Source organism: Nannospalax galili, unplaced genomic scaffold (genome assembly GCF_000622305.1).
Source record: "Nannospalax galili isolate Female #2095 unplaced genomic scaffold, S.galili_v1.0 scaffold187, whole genome shotgun sequence".
Taxonomy (NCBI): domain Eukaryota; kingdom Metazoa; phylum Chordata; class Mammalia; order Rodentia; family Spalacidae; genus Nannospalax; species Nannospalax galili.
In genome coordinates, this window is record NW_008357584.1 from 427,970 (window position 1) to 450,239 (window position 22,270).

The 22,270-nt window shown below is 38.1% G+C and overlaps 1 protein-coding gene across 1 annotated transcript in view; it reads left to right on the forward strand.

Moving 5' to 3' along the window:
* Col28a1 (collagen type XXVIII alpha 1 chain) overlaps positions 1-4,915 on the forward strand; it is a 196,699-nt gene extending 191,784 nt beyond the window's left edge. The window contains exons 33-35 of the mRNA XM_008855208.2: positions 1,537-1,711; positions 3,401-3,577; positions 4,396-4,915. Of these exons, the coding sequence (XP_008853430.1) occupies positions 1,537-1,711; positions 3,401-3,573 (348 nt within the window). The 3' untranslated portion in view covers positions 3,574-3,577; positions 4,396-4,915. The remainder of the gene's footprint in view (positions 1-1,536; positions 1,712-3,400; positions 3,578-4,395) is intronic.
* Positions 4,916-22,270: the final 17,355 nt, after the last annotated feature.

A 22,270-nucleotide genomic window follows, 5' to 3' on the forward strand; every position in this document is an offset into this window, starting at 1 on the left:
AGGCAAAAAACAACAGTGTTTCTTTCCTGGAACAGGGCCTTTCTTACTTCTTATTGGAGAACGAGGGACAAAGCCAGTTTTCCTCCAGCCTTAAAATTATCTATTATAGAACAGTAACCCAATCTATATGCAAGTTGTATGCCCATAGGACCGTTCTGAAAGCAAGAAGAACCTCAAGGAAGGCACAGCTTTGCTTCCACTCCTACCAAAGGCTGTGTTTTGGAGCCAGTGAGAAGTTACTGTTGTATTTGAATTGAGACTCTTCTATATAGGGCTGATGACCAATCCTACTGGAAGCATTTGCTGTGATAGGACTTTAATAACTATTAAAAAAATCACAAGTAACCAAATTAAACTCTCCTTCTCCAGTGGTGTCTGTATGTATGTGTACATGTGTTTGCATGCATGTGTATGCAGAATCCAATGCTGTGAAACAGCAGTAGATGTCAGAGGGCAGCTAGTGATGACAGCTGGCTCCGCTCGAAGCCTGCTTGGATCCCTAGTAAGACTTTACCCAGTTCATAGATTTTCTTACTGAACTAAACAAAAAGTCAGAATGAGAGAGTCTTGCAGGGATGAATAACCATACTGGGCTAGGATTGAGGTTGAGTGACTCAGGTCCATATAGCTGAGATCCAAGAAAAAAAAAATAAAAAGAACTCCCTCCAATTATCTCTACAAATGATTTGTCTGCATATTGATCATATGAGCAAGAAAAGTCACATGCCTTTTTTCAAAGCAGTTTTCCTGTTTCATTACATACCATAAATTTAGATGAAATGTGGGCGTTTCAGTCTAAAAATCTTTCTTTTGAAGTTATGATCTTCTGGACCTTAAATATCAAATATTTCTCAGAGCTTCTTAGAAGCTAGGCACCCTACAGCTTTTGGCATTAGCTGGGCTCTGGGTGGTGGTAGGGGAAGGCTCAGGTTTTCAGTTGAGATTGAGTGATCAATCAAATGAGATGCCAAGTACCTGCTATTGCCTTGGTTTAGAGTTCATTGTCCTTTGTTATCTAAATTCTCAGTCTCTGAAGTCATTGAGTTCCTGGGAGAGGCTCTGGAATGTGTTGTTAAGATCTCAAGAGTTATGAAATGGAATGAGGAAGACCATAAAATGTTAAATCTGTGTTGATTTTTCTTGTTCACAGCAGTGACCAAGAGAAGAATGAAGACAATCCCAGTCCCATTCAACATCTCTATGCCCAGCATGTAGTTCTCCTTGGAAGGCCCCAGCACAGAAATGTCTGTGCCCAGGTGTGGGCAATATGTGTGTCCATAGCATCACCCAAACAGTGGCAGGAGTGTCCATCCCTAGCTATTCAGGGCTGGGCATTATTTTTCGAGTTTTTACTTGAAAGATTATTTAAAAGTGGGAGAGACACAACAATGAAAAGCTTTTTCTAGAGATCAGCTGTCTGTTGAAATATCACAAACAAAAACTGTAATGCTCTTTTTTCTTTTGTGTATATGTGGTGTGCTGTGGGTGTGATGGATGTGTGGTATATGTGGTGTGTCCTTGTGTATATGTGTATAGGTCAGTGTCTCCAGAGGCCAGGATGCAGAAAATGAGCCTGTGGTGACTGGGGCTGTCATTATGTCGCCTGAGGGCACTAGCACCCTTGAACCATTGCTCAGCAGCCCTGAGGGAGTAGAAACCAGAACTCCAAGTCCTGGTTTGATTTTACAGTCAGAAAATATGCTGTACAAAGGTAAGATACATCTACCAAGCTGCTGCTATAGCTACAATGTAAGGGAGGCACAGGAAAATACAGTCTCTAGCATCTTCTCTAAAGAGAAAATGTTATGACTCTTAATAGAGAGGATGAAAAACAGTTCTCACTGGGTCATATAGAATGTGAAAACTGACTGACTGGGGAATAAATGTGATTATAAAAATGTTAAAGCTCTTATTTGAACCTGAGTGTTTTGCTTTCCCGGTTTACCACAGTGCCAGCTGCTCTATGTTGTTTTACATCAGCCTCTCACAAATGTAGGCACTTGACTTTTTGATCCTTGGTTGTACAAGAAAGAGGAAAACACTGAAACTGAAATTCTGATTCAGCAATCTATTTTGAATGGAGTTAATATACAGAGAAAATTCATCACTACATATTTCTTTGCAATATATGCAAAAGAAACATCCATGTCCAATAGAAATGTAGGTTGACTTGAAAATAGGTTTCATCATATAAATTATTTAATTCCTAAGAACAGAAGTTGTGGAAATCTTTTCTTTTCCCTTTGATCTAAGGAGTCATCACAGGAGAAGTAGATTTAGAGATTAGTTTTAGGAAATATATCAAGACACACTCCAAACCTGAGGAAATGATTAAGGGTGATGGAGAAAGAACTGGTTTTGCAATAGAAATGGAGCTTTTGATGCACGAACCATTTCCCAGAACATAAGTCCCAGGCATTAGGTGTGCGTTTTGCTTTTCTTACCTTGGAACCACTTCTACAAGTAGAAAATATGAATCAAGGCACTGTGCAGCACTGAACAATGAAAAAGGATTTAACAAATGGGAAACCCTGATTAAAGTAGTACATTGTGGCTATGATTTCCTTACAGTGGATGCACTTCAGAAGTTTGTTTTAACTGACATTAGAAGATCATATTGTACTTTTTAGTGTCCTGCAACAGTGGTCTATTAAAAAGAGAACTGTGGTATCAGGGTAGCCTTTCTTTTGTCTGTGTGTTGGGGGCAATTTAAAGGCCTTCCCTTTTCCAGGAGGCTCAATGTGAGCATAATAGTGTTTTCTCTCAAGAAACTGGAAGGGGATGAATATAAAGGGATGAGGTAATTTTCATTCAAAATAATTAAGGTTATGTACATATATTTTGATACAGGGTCTTATCATGTAAACCAGATTTTCCTTCAACTTGTGCCTCCACATGCTAGGATTACAAGCTAAATTGATTTTAAGTTAAATCTAAATCAAATTGTAGAAGTCCAATGCTTCTACATGGTGGGGCATTCCTATAATTTCAGCCCTCAGAAGGCTGAGGCTGGAACATTTCAAGTTCAAGGTCAGCCTGGGCTACTTAAAGAGATTCTTGTTTCAAAAAAAAGTACAATCTTTTTTCTGCCTCTGCCCCACATAGGCATTAATTAGTGAAATATCACTGATGTTTTCTTGAAAATGTGTAATTTAATGGGGTTTCATAAAGATCAGACTTGTTTTCACAGAAGTGAATATGCAGTAGCAGACTTCCAGGTGGTAGGAGAAGTGCTTTAGGTATTACAGACTCCTTTCAGTAATTTAGAACCATAGTTTCTCAATTGGTCTGTGAGTATGCATCAAAATAAGAGTTTACATTACTTCGTAAAGCTTTTGTTTTTCACCTGATGTCTTCAGTAAGAGGAAAAATCTCTAGTGACACATCCTTTTCCCCCTAGATCCTAGATGTTTGGAAGCCTTGAAGCCTGGAAACTGTGCAGAATATGTGGTTCGATGGTATTATGACAAACAGGTCAACTCTTGTGCACGGTTTTGGTTCAGTGGCTGCAATGGCTCAGCAAATCGATTCAACAGTGAAAAGGAATGCCAAGAAATCTGCACCAAAAGATGAGCAAGTACATTAACCCTGCTCAGTCAAAAGTTTAGAAAGATTCCAGTGCAAATAAGATACCACATTTGAGTATACACTATGTATTGACAGTTCCTAATGTAATGGAATTGTCACACCACACCTAAGGACATAGGGGTTATTGACTGTTTACACAGAGAAAGCTGACTCATGGTTAGTAGTTGGCTAATTCTCACCCAGCTGAAATGTGGCAGTACTGGGGATTTGGACTCAGCTGTGTAACTTTAGAACACAGGCTCTACCTGCTTCACAGCCTTCAGTATGACCCTGATTCCTGTTAATTCCTGTTATATACTTGGTTTTGGATCACACCCCATCCCTGCCTAGGCTACCACTATTAGAACATCTCCACGCCCCTCTCAGAGAAATGCTGATGGTGAGAAAGGACTTCGGTTTGAAAATTGGAAGTGCTAAGACTATTTAAGAATATTTGATATTAATATTAGGCTAGGAGTAGGGATAGTGAGGGTGGTTAAGGTTTTTGCCATACTTGCCCCAAAGCGATAGTAAGGAGAAATAAATCTTAATTAAATTCACTGAATTGTGTTATAAACTGTCACTCCCCATTCCTCCAGCATGCTTGATAACAAAGCTTTCATTGTATGCTTAAACTATGCATTTAAATGAAGCAACTTTTATATTACCTTTTAAAATACATGAATAAGACTCAATGTTATGGGAATAGAATGAGAAGGTCCATCATTTTGTTATAATTTTGTGACATCAAGTGTGGGAAGATCGTTAGTTCTGAGCTCAGATGGCGTTTTTACACATCATCTACATCAAATTTTCTTCTTCTTTCAGACTTGCAACTCTCATTCCAGTTAAACGACACCAAAACTCAAGAAGAGGGATCTGGAAAAATAGCCATGCCAGAAGAAATAATATGACAGTTTTCTGTGGTATAATTAACATCTTATTTTTTTAAAATTGCATGCTAATAAAGAATACCTGTAACACACTTGACAATTTAAGAACAGAATGAGAAAAACAGCAGTGAATATATTTACCCAGAGAACAGACCAAACTGTTGGTTCTGTAGAAGCCCCTGTGCACCCTGCTCACCACCTTCTATGCCAGAGTTATCTCACTTTGAACTTTGTGTTGCGATGGGCTTCTGTACCTAATTTTACATGTAACACTATATACATCTTTATGGATGTCTAAATAATATATATTTAGCTTTAGATATCTTATAACTTTGTAAGAATAGTCCTGTATTCTAGCTGTCTGTGACCTAATATTTACATTCAACATCTTAATTCATGTTTTACCATATATAAATACGTTCCTAAATAATTTGTTATTTAGATGTTGGTGTTTTAAAAACTTTTTGCTACAATGTGCACTTGTCTAATTTGCTAGATGATATTATTATTAATATATGTTCATATTCATGTCATACTTGTATAAAATTTGTGTGAATATGCAATAATGTATTTAATCATTTCTCTGGTGGTAATTAATAGAGCCGTTTCTATTTCATTTTTTCACTGTTCCACCAACTATTCTAAGAATGCTTTTATATTTGTGTCTCTGGATATCCACATACTAGTTTTTCTAGAGTATGTACCGCAACTGAAATTGCTGATATGCAGAGCATATAAATGTTCAAAACTAGTATATGTCATGCCAAGCTTCTCCCCAAGGTGAATTGGTTTAAGTTCCCACCAGTTGTACATCAGAGTTACTGTTGCTTGATGTTCTTGTCAGTACTTACTGTTGTCAGACTTCTTAATTATTTTTTAAAATTTGTTTCTATTGAAATTTTTGTGTTTTTTGTATAGAAAGTCTCAAACAATCTTAATAATGTTTATACCCCTGTACCCACTGGCACCCTCCCATACCCTCCCCCACCGGAACCCATATACTCTGTCATACCTGTTAAGGCCTGCTGTGTTGTCAGTGTCCCCAGCTGTTCCCCAGTGCAAGCTGTTCCCCACTGAGGCCTAGTCAGCCTATCTAGAGTCTGTTGTCTTCTAAATTTTTAAAAATAATGTTTTTATTAATTCTTTGAGGATTCATACAATGTATTATTATCATTTTCCACTCCCCCCTCCTCTCTTCAGATCCACCCATACCCCTTACCCCTCAAATTCCTGTCTTTTTTTTTTTTTTTTAAAGTCAATCAAGTCCAATTTGTGTTGTCAAAATATACTTGCATGTAGGTACATCCCCTGGAGCATGGTCAACCTACCAGGGGTCACCCTTGAAGAGAACTGGCTCTCCCTCTCCGCGCAGCTATCAGTTTCCAGTAGCTTTTCAGCTAGGGGCAGGGCTTTGTGTTCATCTCCCTCTCCATGCTGGAATTTTGTCTGACTTGAGTTTGCCTAGGTCTTGTGCATGCTGCCACCACTGTGAGTTCATGTGTGCAAATGTCCTGTTTTGTCCAGAAAATACTTTCATTGTAGTCATCTACTGCCTCTAGCTCTTAAAAAATTTCTTCCTCCTCTTCTGCAGAGATCCCAGAGCCTTGGGTGGAGGGATGTGATATAGATATCCCACTTAGGACTGAGCACTCACAGTCTTTTATTTGCACTCTATCCAGTTGTGGGTCTCTGTGTTAATCATCATTTACTGCAAAAAAGCTTCTCTGCTGAGAGTTGAGAGATGCACTAATCTATGGATATAATGAGAAGGCCTTAGGAATCAATTTAATACTATGTCTACCACATGATCCAGCTATACCACTTTTGGGCATATGCCCAAAGGACTCTATAACCTACTACAGAGATACCTGTTCATCCATGTTCATTGCTGCTTTATTCACAGTAGTCAGGAAATGGAAACAACCTACGTGCCCATCAGTTAATGAATGAATAATGAAAGTCTGGTACATTTACAAAATGCAATATTATTTAGCTGTTAAGAAAAATGAAATTGTTAAATTCACAGTTAAATGCATGGATCTGGATGCAATCATGCTGAGTGAGGTAACTGGATATAAAATGACAAATTTTGCATGTTTTCTCTTACATGTGGATGCTAGCTTTAAATCTTTAGATATGTGTGTTTCATTTGGAAACACATAGAGATCAGGAAACTAGCAAGGGGACATGATATGGCTTTCAAGGGAGGGGAGATAGAGTGAGGTGATATAAAGAAAGAACAGGGGTTGGAGAGATGGTTCAGGGTTAAGAGCACTGGTTGCTCCTGCAAAGAACTTGGGTGCAGTTCCCAGCACCCACATAGAGGCTAACAACCATCCATATCCCTAGTTCCAGGGGATCCAACTCCCTTTTTTGGCCTCTGTGGACATTGCATGCATGTGGTGCACTTACATACATACAGGTGAACACTCATACACATAAAATAAAAAATATATATTTTAAAAAGAAAGAAAGGGGAATAATGGAATAGGAAGAGTTAAATGGAGTGGAGCATAGGAGGGCAGGGCAGAAGAGGGAGTATGGGAAGGATAACTATAGTAAAGTTCTTTTGAAAAACTCATGAAAACCTGTTATTGTAGAAAGCTACATTTATATGGAGCTGGAAAGATGGCTCAGTGGTTGAGAGCACTGACTGCTCTTACAGAGGACTTGAGTTCGGTTCCCAGCACCCATATAGCGGCTAACAACCATCTATAACTCTAGTTCCAGGGACTCCAACGCCCTCTTCTGATCTCCATGGGCAATGTACAACATGGATGGGTGTACCCATCTACATGCGGGCGATACATTCATACTCACAAAATAAAAATAATAAATGAAATATTTGAAAAAAGAAAGCTTTATATATATATATATATATATATATATATATATAGTTTAAATAGATTTACTCTATAATAGGGACATGCCCTTACCAGGCTCCATAGGCTAGCAAATAAAAAGCCCAGTGTCAGAAATGAGTTTCCTCTTTTGGAGTTGTTGGTTGTGGAGATATTCCCACAGACTCCCAATATTATAGGCTATTGCCATTATTTTTGGTAAGCCTCTAGAACTTGACAGTAAAATACTATTGCTGAAGACACTACATACTTGAGATATAGAACATGGAAAAATCAAGCTGATATTAACCTCAAAGCTTTATCCCTACTGGCTAGCTTTCATAGTGCTATGCATTTTAGTAGTCTAGTGAGCAGAAACTCAAAAGGATGGAAAGACACGGAAGAAGTTTTAAACAGAAGATCTGAGACTCATGGTCCACAGATGCAGATACTTCTCAGTCCCAAGCTTTTATTCAGGACTGAAATAATGGGTGAATTGAGTTTATATGAAACATCCTGCCAAGAACACATAAGATATACCAATAACAAGTTAATGAAGACCATGTATATACATGTTATCAGACAAAGTGGCCTCTAACTAAACTTAGGTGTTGTCAGAAATATTTCCTTCTTGGAATAGCTTCAGCCTAACCAGAGTATTTTCAGAAACTTAAGAATACATGTTTTTTGACCCAGAGGTTTACCTTTTGGGTACACTGCTTTCAGGCATAACATAGAGTTCTTTTGTCCTTTCATTGAACATAAGCTATCAAGTCGCAAGATGTATTAACTCTTCATGAGGTGGTTTGCAACAATGCAGCCTACTGGAAGTGAAAAGCAATCATCAGTCTTACCCAGCTGTGAACATAGTGAGCTACAATAATGACTGGCCTGGCAAGACATGCCCACTGGTGCAGTAGTGGCATGAATGTTATGGGAGTAACCAAACACTTCCTGATTGGATTTAAAGCCAGCTTCACAAGATAGAGCCATATCTGGCATTACTATTGGGGCCAAGAACCTGTGGCTAGACAGGTTGTAGACCCTAGGGGGAGATCCTTCATGTTTCTAAGATGAGTATAATATGATATCCCATTTTAATATGGTGTTGGTAATACCTCAACATGCTTATTTACTGTCTGTGCTGCTGCTTTTGTAAAATCGAGGAGGTTTTTTTTATTAGATTGTATTTTCTTCTTTATTGAGTTATTGGATTCCTTATATATTTTGAGTTCTAATTTTTGCTTGGTGTTCATATTGCTAGCATGTTGATAGTCTGTCCTTCCTCCCTCCCACCTTCCCTCTATCCCTCCTTTCCTCCCTTCTATGTTTTCTGTAATTTATGTTTCTGAAATTTAATATTAATGTAGTGAAATTACCCCACCTTTATTTGTGCTTCTTGGATGTCTTTCGTGGGTAGATGACTTCCTAGGACCAAAAGTTTTTAAGCATTGGCATCACTTCTCTACATTCCTTCCCATGCCTGATGATCTTTCCATCCTGTTAGCTCCTCGGTGATTTCTGAGTAACCTCAATTATTTTTTGCTCAACCTTCTTCAGTTGTCCTTGACATGAAGGCTTGAGCTTGAACATGAAGGTAATGAATGGCTCTTCCCCCTTTTTTTGTTGTTGTGGTGGTGGTGATAAAGTTAAGGGCTTTGAGTATTTCTTATTTCCCAAAAGTCCAGCAACACATTAAAAAGGATGTATTAGTCACCATGTGCTGTTGGAAAAGTCAAAGGATTTCAGAATATGTTGAAATTTTGACAGGAACAAACATATTTATATTCCTTTTTCAAGCTTTTCAGAGCTTCACTCCTACAGAAAATTGATATTCAAACATACTGCAGTGTTGCCTTAAGTGTCTCTTTCCTTGTCTGAAGCATCCTTTTCCTTCTTCCCTGACTAAGCTCTAAGACTTCAAGGATAATCTGAAGACCTCTTCTTTGTGCTGTCTTCTCAGCCCTGTCACTCATGCCCAGCACTGAGGACCCAGACACCAGGCTTCTGTCTCCATTCTGCACACTGACCACAAGCTGGGCTGCATTCCACCTTATGGGGCACATCTGCCTTGCTATTGTAATAAATGACCATAGCTTTGGTGGCTTAAATAGCAAAAATGTGCTGCTGTCTGGTTCCATAGGTTGGAAATCTCATGCAAGTTTCAGTGGACTAAAATCAATGTGTTTGTTGTCTAGTGTGTGTTTCCTCTGGATGACCCGGGGAACAAGTTTATTCCTTACCTTTTCTACCATCTAAAGGCCACTTACACTCCTTGACTAGTGCTCCTCCTGTGTGTATGTGTGCGTGTGTGTCCTCAGTCTCCAGAATGCCAGAATTGATATCATGCAATACCACACCTGACTTCATTACTCTGCTTTTCTGTTTTGTTTTGCTTTTACCTCTACTTTTTAATTTTTTTAGATGGGGTCTTACTCTGTATCCCAGGCTAGTGTTGAGCTCACCATGTAGCCAAAGCTGGCCTGAAACTCATGGTAGTCCTCTTAGTTCAGATTCCCTGGTGTTGTGATCACAGGTGTTCACCACCCTGATCAGCTCCTGCCTCTTTCAGAGCGGGTAGGGTCTTTTGACTAAGGCTAGGAATCATTCTTTCTAGGGTGTGATTAGATGGTGTCTACTTGAATAGCCCAGGGTCACATTCTCACTACAAGGTCCTTTACCTCAATCACACCTACAGATTCTCTTTGCCATGTGAAGCAGCATAACCACAAGTTATAGGACAAGTCAGTGGGCATCCCTGAGGCCATTATGCCATCTGCCATATCACCTCTGTCCTCTACTGTCTGAGCTGCTTGGGAGTGAGGCTGTCTGAGCTGCTTGGGAGTGAGGACATCTGTGCCTTGTGGCTCCCTGTGCTTCTAGTTCCTTATACATTGGTATAGCTTTATAAATTTACAAACAAATTGAATTTTTATAAAAGTCATTTCAGAAATAGCTACTTACAAGAGAGGAACAGAAAAAAATAAGGAAAACAGTCACATTAGTCTTGAATGAAGGTAAGAGAAAAGTGATATACCAATGAGTGAAAACCATTAACTCTCTGATCTATTTTGACATCAAAACTCTCCCGTTCCTTCCTCACCTCATCATTAGCAACTAAAGGAAAAGCCAGAGGCACTGTTGTCTAGCTATATTAGAGATCAAATAAAATGAACAATCACAGAATTAATTCTGGAAACAATGGTGAATTTTAAAAATATTTTCATTTTAGCATATTCCCCACATACTTGATGAGAACATTTGTCAACTGAAGTATCTGAGACATCATTTCTATCATGATGTGGAAACCTCAGCTTCATTAACTGCAAGGAATACTCTTGTCAGATGTTTGAAGTGTATGTGAAGTTTATGGCATGACAATTAGATTTCCTGCCTTTATTCTTTATCTTGAATGCAGCAGTAAGTAAATGAAAGAGTGAGAGAGACACATTTGCAACACATGCAGCAGAATTTTTTCATGTCTCTGATAAACCCGGAGATTCTTTAAATTAAAAAGAATTCAAGAAAACTAGGAAAATGAAAGCAGTTAGCAAGTCATGTATGATGTCCAGTAAACAAATGAGGAGATGTTCACTTAGCCAAGTCTAGGATGAAGCTAGGGATGTATACTTTGTAAAGACACTCAGGTAGGGAAGGTGATTCTGCTCAAGGACTCTTACTAAGAATGACCAAGGGATTGATCTTGATAGTCTAGTATTTGGCTAAGAATGCCAGATGTTTAGGTATTTGTGCCCTTTCCCCCTCAAATCTATAATTCAGTGTGTTCAGTGAATAGCAGTGAACAGATTTTTTTCCCATCTTTATGGTATTTTTATGTGAAATGTCACTAACATAAAATTCTTTAGAATGGCCCAGAAATGTGTGTGTGATTGTTAAAACCAGAATAACCCAAAATCTTACTTCACACATAAATTTGTAACATTCCTTTTTTCAATTTTTGAAAATATTAGACTGATTTGCATTTTTTTGTTTTTGGTCTTTTTGAGACAGGGTGTCCCTGTAGCCCCAGCTGTCCTGGAACTCACTATGTAGTATGTAGACCAGGCTGGCCTTGAACTCACAGAGATCCACCTGCTTCTGCCTCCCGAGTGCTGGGATTAAAGCATGCACCACCACACCTGGCTCTGATTTGCATTTTTAAAAGCACTTATCATTTCTTATCATTAACATAAATTTGTAGTCCTTTAAAAAAATCTTAAATTAATTCATTTGAAGTCATATTGGGATAAAAAATAGGAATATTTAAGCCCTCTTTAAATGGGGTAAGAAATAAGGGCTCTTAAGATTCATCAAGAATCTTTAGAGTCTAGAATCTGCTCTGGTGCTATAAGCTTTAGACAAACACTCAAAGGAACTGCCAGTCTTGGGTTTCTGGGAGGACACTATGTCTTTCTGAGGCAGCCCATTCTGCACACTCCATTGTTATAACTGGAGCTGGTGCCTCCCTGATTTTGCCTTACACTCCTGCTCTGACCTTGTAGTGCCATCATACTGATTGTGTTTTTTTTTAGGACAGTCAAGCTATCCGCTTTCATTCTGCATCAACAGCTTCTCCTAGTTCCTTGGCTCTCCCCAGTCCAATTCCGTGTTTCTGAGCATGCTCTCAAGCTTCTGAAGATATTCTTGGTGGCTAAACTGGGAGACAAACAATGTCCTCTGTTCTAAATATATGTTCCTATGAATGCCAAGATGCCTGCCACATCAATAGAATACTCTATCTTAGAAGCAAAACCAGAAAATATACAATAGGGTTTTGTTTTGTTTTGTTTTTCAGTCTGAGGATCAAACTGAGGGCCTTGCTCATGCTAGGTAAGCACAAGAAAAGAATTCTAAGTAGCAAATTAGTAGTTATAGGCTGCAGGACTTCTGTCTCTCTTCGCTCAGAAATGAGCTGGAGGTTTCAGTTTTATTTTCACCATTCTTACAAAGTTGTCCTTACAAGCCACGTTCATAGTTTCCCGACAGTATTTTTACATACTAATGGAATTCTCCAGTTACTTCCTCCTTGGCATATTAGCTGGTGCTATGTTAAACTTATTTGGCCATTTTCCCCTCTTGCATCTTAATGAGGAATGCTATGGTTTGCCAGTGTCTGCAACTTGGGATTTTTCTCCAACTGATTCTGTTATGAATAAATCACTGCTCAGAGTTGCCTTCAGCTATTTAAAAAACAGTGATAACAAAAGCCAGAGCACATCCTTCCTGGGAAACAAAACCAACTCTCAGTTATGTAATTGTTTCATCTCTCATCTTCTAAGAAATAAATATTTGAAATAAGTGTAGACTTTCTTTGTTGTATATTCCTGTTTTATTATCAAAAAAGCATTGTCAAATATAATAAAATGAACTTAAATTCTACTTCTCCAAATTTTGGCATGTTATCAGCACTTTTCCCCTGCTAAAACTTAGGGGCAAAGTCTATTACATTTGTCTTTGTACTGCCCTCCCCCATTACTGCAAACCAGCAATCCCTCCCTAGTCCATTCTTCCATGAATGGCACAATCCTCCAACCAGTGACCTCATTTTATCCTTGAGAAACAGTCCAATCTCTGTCTCTGTCTCTGTCTCTGTCTCTGTCTCTGTCTCTCTCTCTCCACACACACGCACGCACGCACGCACTCCTGATAATTGCTCAGTGGCTCTGCTGCATCTTAACTCTTCCTCTTCCTCTACCTTGGGTCTGCCATTGCTCCTGATTTGCAAATTGGCCTCTTCACTTTCAATTTTATCACTTGCTTCTAATCTCTACTCACTGAGAGCTTTGGAGGAACAGTATTTTGAATCTACTCATTTTCCTCCATAAAGCGTGTTACTGCCTCTCCATTTTATTCAAGATAAAGGGCAAGCTTTTTTTTTTTTTTGTTTTTTGAGACAGGTCTCCCTGTAGCCCCAGCTGGCCTGGACCTCCCTCTGTAACCCAAGCTGGCCTCTATCTCATGGAGATCCACCTGCCTCTGTCTACCAAGTGCTGGGATTAAAGGCATATACCATTATACCCAGCATTGGTGAACATTTTAACACAGTATTCAAAGTTCTTCAGGACCCTAGTGCTGGTTATGCGTCTATCTCCCTCCACGTCCTTATGTGTGTGCTTCAATCGGGCTATGGTCAACTCTTTGCTACTTTTTTAAGAGCATCATTCATTTCTTTTTTGGGTAGTTCCCATTTTTCGTTCCCTCTCCCTCTTCCTTTTTTAAAAAAATATTTATTATTTATTATTTTGTGTGTATGAGTGTTGTGCATATATGTATGTAAGCGTATGCATGCCTGTACAATGCCCACAGAGGTCAGAAGAAGACGTTGGATCCCTTGGAACTGTAGTTATGGACAGTTGTTATCTGCCATGTGGGTGCTAAGAACAGAACCCAGGTCCTCTGCAGGAGCAGCCAGTGTTCTAAACTGCTGAGCCATCTCTCCAGCCCCTCTTTCTTCCTTATTTACCTTTTCATTTGATACTGTGGAATCCATCCACTACCCATAGGTTAGGAGCTAACTTATTATATTAAGAGCCTCAGAGCCATCTCTGTTACCATTTCCATTTTGCTGGCTGTCCAAATGTGTTGCAATATTTTGTAATATTATCAAAGCTCTATCAAATAATCTTGTATACACTAACCTTTTGGTATGTCTGTCTATATAATATATTCATAAAGAGAAATGGTAAGGATACAAAGATGCAGTTTTGATATGTTATTTGCCCCTGTTAAAGCATACCAACTTACATTCCTAACTTATGAGCAGGCCCGCTTTTCCCGAGACTCAATTCTTTAACTTTTGTTTATCTGATGGGTGAAAATGGAATTTATTTAATTGTAATCTGTGTTACCCCCAGTTTTAATTTATTTATTTATTTATTTTTTGTCTTTTTTGAGACAGGATCTCCCAGTAGCCCCAGCTGGCCTGGAACTCACAGAGATCTGCCTGCCTCTGCCTCTGAGTGCTGGAATTAAAGGCATGCACCACCACACCCAGCCAGTTTTCATTTTTAACAGTGCAAAATATTTAAAAATGTATGTTATGTAGGAGGTTTACAGTAAACTAATTATACAAAAAGTTCTGTATCTGCCACCTAAGAAATATGTTATTATTAGTTCTTACTGGAGCCTCCTCTAAATTTACTACCAAATGGAGAAAGGTAAAACCAACATGAAAATAAGTGTCCATTGTTTTTGAGATGCCCAACTATGTACAATTTAGAGTTTATTGTAGTTAGCAAGATGCTATGTGGATCCTGAGATTATTTTACCTAAGGATCTCCATTGGTCACTAGTAATGGCACAAGTCAATCACTGACTTCAAACTGGGACAGTGAAGTTGGGTTCCTACAGTGGTGGGCTGGGAGAAGTCATTGAATGTTAGTGCAAAAGGAAATCTTTGGGAGACAGAGGAACTTCTTCAATTGGAGGCTACAGTGCTCTGCTTTCTTAGAGTTGTTCAGAAACCAAGAGCATTTTTAGAAATAAAACAATTAGGACTGGAGAGATGGTCAGCTGCTTTTGCAGAAAACCCAGGTGCGATTCCCAGCACCCACATGGTGGCTAACAGCCATCTGTAACTCCAGTTCCAAGGGAATCTAATGCTCTCTTCTAACCTCCTCAGGCATTGTATTACAGGGGTGCACATACGCACATGCAGGCAATACACTCATACACATAAAATAATAAATAAAATATGAAGAGAAGTTACTTTTTAAAGAATAAACATCAGAAAAGGAAAGGATTGTATCTTGGGCATTTAGAAATTTTCAATGATTAACTCCCCTGGGTAAGAAATAGCTCACTTAATGACAAAGAGAACTGTGCATTCCAAATGAGACTGTATTTTAAATTGACTCTCATGTACCAAGATCAAGGTTAGTTATTTCCTTACACTGACAAGTTGGCTAAAGACCAATTGAAGCTCATGTTCGTTCTTTTTGCTAGTGTGACCATCTCTGTGTGGGAAAGCAAGTTGGTATAAAATGGAAATTAGGAAGCAAGTTTTTGCTTCTGAAATATTTGCAAGTGACTTATCTGGTTTGTTTGATAATGAAACACAGAATTTAAATATATTAAGATAATGAAGCTTTTAAACTTAATCTTATAGATAATATTCCTATTTCTATTATCAAGTCTATTGACTTTGGTAAGTACTTCCAAAGTGAAATTTTGGCAAAAAGAACTGGAAAGTTTTTACCATGATACATTTCTTATCTGCCTTTCCCCCTAGCTGTTAGTTTCAAATTCATGCCTGTCTTTCTTACACATTTTCTGTATACAAATACTTTTTCTTCCTCAGGTCATATTTGTTTTATGTAAAGCTTAAATGCACATCCAGAATGAATGGAGTTTTCATTATTTTATTTTGAGAAAAGCCTCTCAAATCAGTCTCCAAAGGCAATTGAATGGTGTCATTTGATTTCCTGAACTATCAACTACAAAATAGAGTTGAACATGTTAAAAGCCTGGAGTCCCTTTCCAATACTTTCTGTATGTTTCCTTTAGTTTCCATTTCCACAATGGGAATCTGTTCTCTGTCCAATTCAAATGGCATTGCATGGCTTTTGAACGAGTCTTCTTTTGCTCTAGATTCTCAAATTTTTAGATATCTTCTTGAAGGAGCCCTTTAGCAAATGTAGGTTCTTATTTATTAAATGAAGACATTTTGAACCTATTTAAAATTAGAGACTTCCATTCCTTGAAATATGTAGGGCTTCTTTATTCGAGTAAATCTTTATGCTGAAAATGATATTCTTGGAGACAATAAAATATATTTCTTAAAATATCTTTTAAAATTTTCTTAAAATTAACTAATGATATTTAAGGATCATAGGGCTAAGTTCTGAGGGAAAAGGAGAAATCAGAGGGATGAGCAGAACTCAGAAGCTTGTTTTATCATCAAACACTGCATTTCACAGCATCCTAAACTTTGGTTTTTAGCTTCTGAAGATAAAAATGACAAAATTTAAGACACAGAACCCAGTAAAACATGGAGTTTAATCAGAGTTTTTTTCTACCAAAGGAGTGATGATGGCAAAAGACCACAAAGGAGTTTCTAGTGTTGTGAAAATAGTCTGTATTTGCAGAAATACAATAATCATAAATTAGGGAAAAATTAACTTATAGACCCAATACACTAGTAAGCTTCAAGCAGAATGAATACAAACAAAAGAAAACCAAAGAAACAAACAAAAAACCTTAGCCCTACTATAGTCAAACTGCTGAAAGTTAAAAATGAAGGGAAAATATTGAAAACAATCACAGAAAACTGATACAATACATGCGGGATAATAGCAATTTGGTGAACAGCTGACTTCTTATTTAGGACAGGGAAGGTCAGATGGCACTGTCTGATTTCAAAATGCTAAAACAAAACACCTGGGATGGAGGTCAGTTGGTAGAGTGCTTGCCTAGTAGGCACAAAACCCTGGGTTGGATCCCCAGCATTGCACTGGGCATGATGGTGCATACTTGTCAATTCGGCACTTGGGAGGAAGAGGCAGAAGGATCAATGTCATGCTTGGCTACTGACTGAATTTCAAGTCAGTTTATTCTGAGATATATAAAATCCTGTCTCAAGGGGGAAAAAAATGAGGGCTGATAAGATGACTCAGTGGAGAAAGACACTTGCCACCAAGCTTGCTCTCCTGAATTCCACCCGACATTCACATAGTTGAAGGCTCCTCCCCACAAGGAGGAACCTTGTCCTCTGACCTCCATATACATGTAAAGACACACACACACACACACACACACACACACACACACACACACAGAGAGAGAGAGAGAGAGAGAGAGAGAGAGAGAGAGAGAGAGAGAGAATAAATAAATGAAATTTAAAAATGAAAAGAAAAAAAGAAAACATCTGCCAAGATAGAATATTATGCCTATTGAAACTGCCTTTTAAAATGAAGATTAAACAAGACACAGGAAAATGAAAGCAAGCACTAATTTCTTTCCATTGGACATGGACTATAAGAAATGGTAAGGGAAATTCTCTACCTGAAGGAAAGCCAGGCCAGGTGGCAATCTGAATCACAAGGGGAAAGAACAGCCATCAGAAATGACCAGTAGATAGTAAAGGTAAAATGCATGTGAGCTAGTGTAGGATATTGGGATGTAACATTTGATTTGCTGAGGCACTAACAACAAAATACTAATGAACATATTATTATTTAAGGTCATGAACAGGTTTCCAGTACTTGCTCTATGCCTTAGTTGTTTTTTATTTTGTTTCCACTTGTACCAGAGGAAATTTTACTTTTTGTTTCAATACAAAAAAAAAAAAAAGCCATGATTTTCAGTATGAAGGGATATTTCTCATTATCTAAATTCTTACAGAAAGAACATATATATTCTATTACTATTCCTAATACATTTTAAAATACATGACAACTTGAAAATTATTTCTCTGTAATATGAAAATTTTCCTATATAGCTGTAATATACATTAAAATTGCACAAGGAAGGAAGGAATGCTAGAGGTACTGAAAGTGTATTGCTTCAAGCTTTATATATATATATATATATATATGTATATAATGTTTTTTATTTATTTAATTTTTATTTTATATGTATGAGTGTCTTGCCTGCATGTGTGTTTAAGTACACCTCTGTCATACAAAGTTTTAGATATTTCTAAATATTCATTTTTATTACTTTTTAATATGTGCATCTGTGCCCATTGGAGGGTATATGCACCTGAGTGCTGGTGCCCATGGAGTTCAGAAAAGGAAGTCAGACCCCCTGGATCTGGAGTTACAGGCAGTTGTGAGCTGCCTTATGTGGGTGCTGGGAAACTGGACTTGGGTCCTTAGAAAAAGCAATAGGTATTCTTAACTGTGGAGCCATCTCTCCAGGTCAAGATTTATATATATGTATATATATATATATATTCTGAAATTCTTCAATATTAAGTATAAATAGGTTGATATGTCACAGGACTACCTACTAAAATACTCAAAGTAAAGAATGAAAGTGAGTAGATGATAACTGGGGATACTTAAAAATATTTGAATGACACAAAATAAGGCAAGAAATGAAGAGGAAAGCAGCATCAAAAACCACCCTGAAATAGATAATAAGAGCACAGGCAGCAAAATGAGAGACATACATCCAGACACAAATGATTACATTAAATATAAGCAGAATAATCATAAAGCAGAAAATGTCAGACTGCATTTTAAAAGAAACAAGACATGATGTATGTAAGAAATGTGCTTTAAATACAAAGAAAGAAATAGATTGAGTAAAAAGGTGAGAAAAGTCACAGTATACAAATAGCCTGCATGACAAAGGGAATAGCTATAGTCCTCCATATTTTTAATAGTCTGTATCTTGTTTTGTCAAAACTCATAAAACTATATACTTCACACAGATGCTTTTAGTTGTCTATAAATATATCATAATGATTTGGTTTTAAAATAACATACTGATGATTAGACAGTATGTAAAGGAAGAGGGAAAACTGGAAGATCTTTCAGAGGACATTTTCTGGCATGTGGCAAGAAGAAAAGATTAAAAATATGAGGAAGGGGTCTGGAGAGATGGCTCAGTGCTTAATAACACTGGTTGTTCTTGTAGGAGACCCTGGTTCAAATCCCAGCACCCACATCGCAGCTAACAACTGTCCATAACTCCAGTTCCAGGGGATCCGATGGCCTCTTCTGTCCTCTGTGGGCATTGCACGATATGGGTGCATTTACCTACATGTAGGCAATACACACATACACATAAAATAAAAATAATAAATAAAATAAAAATTTAAAAATATGAGGAAGGAATGGGGCTGGAGAGACAGCTCAGTGGTTAAGAGCACTGACTGCTATTGCAGAGGACTGGGGCTTGACTCCCAGCACCAACATGGTGGCTAACAATCGTCTAAAACTCCAGTTTCAGGGGATCTGACGTCCTCTTATGACTTCTGCAGGCACTGTATGACATGAGTGCACTTACACACATGCAGGCAATATACTCATACACATAAAGAAAATATGAGGAAAGAAAAAAGTGTAGAAGACAGAGTGATAAGTTTGATATGAGATGAGCTGAAAATTTAGAGAAGGAAAAAGGCCATAAACACTAACAATTTTCTTTATACTGATGATTTTGCTGTGGTGGAGTATGTGTGCAGTCCCATCTACCCTGAAAGCTTGGTGGGACCATCACTTAAGTTCAGTTTCTGTGCAACCTAGGGAGAAAAAGTCTCTCTCTCTCTCTCTCTCTCTCTCTCTCTCACACACACACACACATACACACACACAATGTCCATTGGATTGAACAACACAAAAGTTATGGAGACACCAGCAAGAAACACTCTCAAAGCACTGCCCTAGGGCTAGTGCAAGACTGAGGTGCCTGAAGGAGTGAACAGAAATAGAGAAGGGAAGATACAAGTTCAGTGCTTTTTCTCCAGAAGTATAGCTGAGAATTAAGAAGGACAAGACCTAGCAACTTACAGGAGGTATAAAATGCAACATTTAACTATTTTCATATAACAACCAACCTCAAAACTTAGTAGCTTAAAGCAAGCACATATTATTGTTACTGAAATGTTGGGAGTGAGCTGGATATTTTATGAATCCAAACATTGCTGAACTCATTTCTGCATCTGGGAGTCGGCTAAGGACTGGAAGAGCTACGAGAACCCTATTCAGAGTTTAGTAAATTGATTTTCCATGGATTGAGTTGAATGGGCCAAGTTTCTCTGGTTATCCCTCATGCTAATTCACATGGCAATGTCAGGCGTCTGCAACAGAGCAGAATTCTCTGAGATCTCTCGAGGCCTTGTCATGAATTGGCAGACCGTTTTGTCACACAGACAGCCAGGACTCACCACATTGGGAAAGAGATTGACTATAGGAACTACAAAATTTTTTGGCAATGCATACCAGGATGCGTAAAGAATGAATACCATTTTTTACAATCATATTGGCTTTTATTTTTTTATTGTTTGAGAATTTTGTACCTGCATATAATTGTTTCGATCAAATCCACCCTCCATTCTCTCCCCGCTGATCTTCCCTATCCCCCACCACCACTTTTCCCTCCTAACTTCATGTATTCTTTTTTTTTTTTTTTTTTTTAACCCACTGATTGCACTCAGTGCTCCCTGGATATGCCTGGATGTAGAACCATCTACTTGAGCATGGGTAGCCTCTTGACCCACATCTCTGAATAAAACTGGCTCTCCCTCCCTCAGCAGCCATCAGTTGCCAAGATCAAGCTAGGAGTAGGACTTCATGAACCCCTCCATCCATGCTGGGATTTTAACTGGCTTGATCTTGTACAGGTTTTGTATATGCAGTCAGAACCATTGTGAGCTCATATGTACAATGGTGCTGTCATGTCTGGCAAACACTGTTTAGCTGCAAATATCTACTCCCTCTGGCTTTTACAGTCTTTTGGCACCCTCTTCTGCAATGATCCCTGTGCCCTGTAGGGAGGGAGTGTGATATGGAGGTCCCATTTAGAGCTGAGCACTCCACAGTCCCTTATTCTCTGAACATTAACTAGTTGTGGTCTCTGTATTAGTTATAATTTTCTGCAAAAAGAAGCTTTTCTGATAAGGGTTGAAAGATGCATGTATCTATGGGTATAAAGATAAGAACTTAGGGGGAAGTTTATTACTATGTCCATTTTTAAAATATTTTTTTATTTTTATTTTATGTGCATGAGTGTATTGCCTGCATGTATGTAAGTGCACCAATGTTATGCAATGCCTGCAAAGGTCAGTAGAGGGTGTCAGGTCCCCTGGAAACAGAGTTACAGATGATTGCTAGCTGCTGTGTGTGCTGGGAACTGAACCCAGGTCCTCTGCACTAAGGGTCAGTGCTCTTAACTGCTGAGCCATGTCTCCAGCTCCTTAATTCTACTTTTCCTCCCATCTCAATTTTTGCCACTTTTGTTTTTACTTCCTCCACAGTTTAAAGTCCCTGCATATGCTACCACCTATAACATTTTCATCTAGCCTGATGAAATGCTGCTTCTTGCAGCATTTTGGAAATAAAAAAATCCAGTAGAATTTTGGAAATAAACTAGTACTGGATTTTCAAGACGCACTTGAACAAGAAGCCAATATTACCCAGTTGTGGCTCTGCAAAATTATCTTGATTCTAGAGATCTTCAACAATTCTCAAATACTTGTAAAACAAAATGATTGGAAATCTGCTTTCAAAGTACCTATGGTGAGTAGAGCTCTAGGTCTACAGTGTGAGGCTTAGAAATCATTGTGTATTTAAGAAGATACTAACACTAGTTACCTTGATTTGACCATTAAGCATTGTATACATAGATCAGATTATCACATAAATTATCTGGTGTTATAAAATATCAGATTTATCGTATAGATATGTAAAATTGCTATATGCCAATAAAAAATTTAAAATCCTTTAATTAAAGAAATATATATAGTGACAGCTATCCTGTCCTGGTGGAAGATGAGGGAGGGCACGCTGACTCCTAGCCCTATGCGGTGCCCCACGTCACCCCTACTGTGGACAGATGTATCATCAACTGTCATACAAACTGATGCTGACAGACATTTGCATCATCTCACCAATCCTTCTCACTTGGATTCTAATGTTATTACATCTTCCTGTGAGGGAGGTGGATCTAATTGTGTATTTCTTATCTACCTACTGAATAATAGAAGAGACTGAAAATTTTCATGTCAGTAATTATTTTAAAGACTTGAACTGATGTAATTTTTTCTGAAGAGAAAGTAAAACATAGAAAAGAAGTGCAGAATTTGCCCCAGAGTCACATTGCAAACTGGTTAATACGCAGAAGTCATTGAAATGGAAAAAAAAATTTAATTTCAGAATACATAACAAAGGTGTGAGAACCATTTTAAAAAGCAGGAGAATGGGTTTGACACTAACCATTTTTCTTCCATTTGCAGAATCTGAGGCTGTTTTGTTGCTTTATTAAATGGTATGTGCCTCAGGCTTTGCTTTTTAATCATCCCAT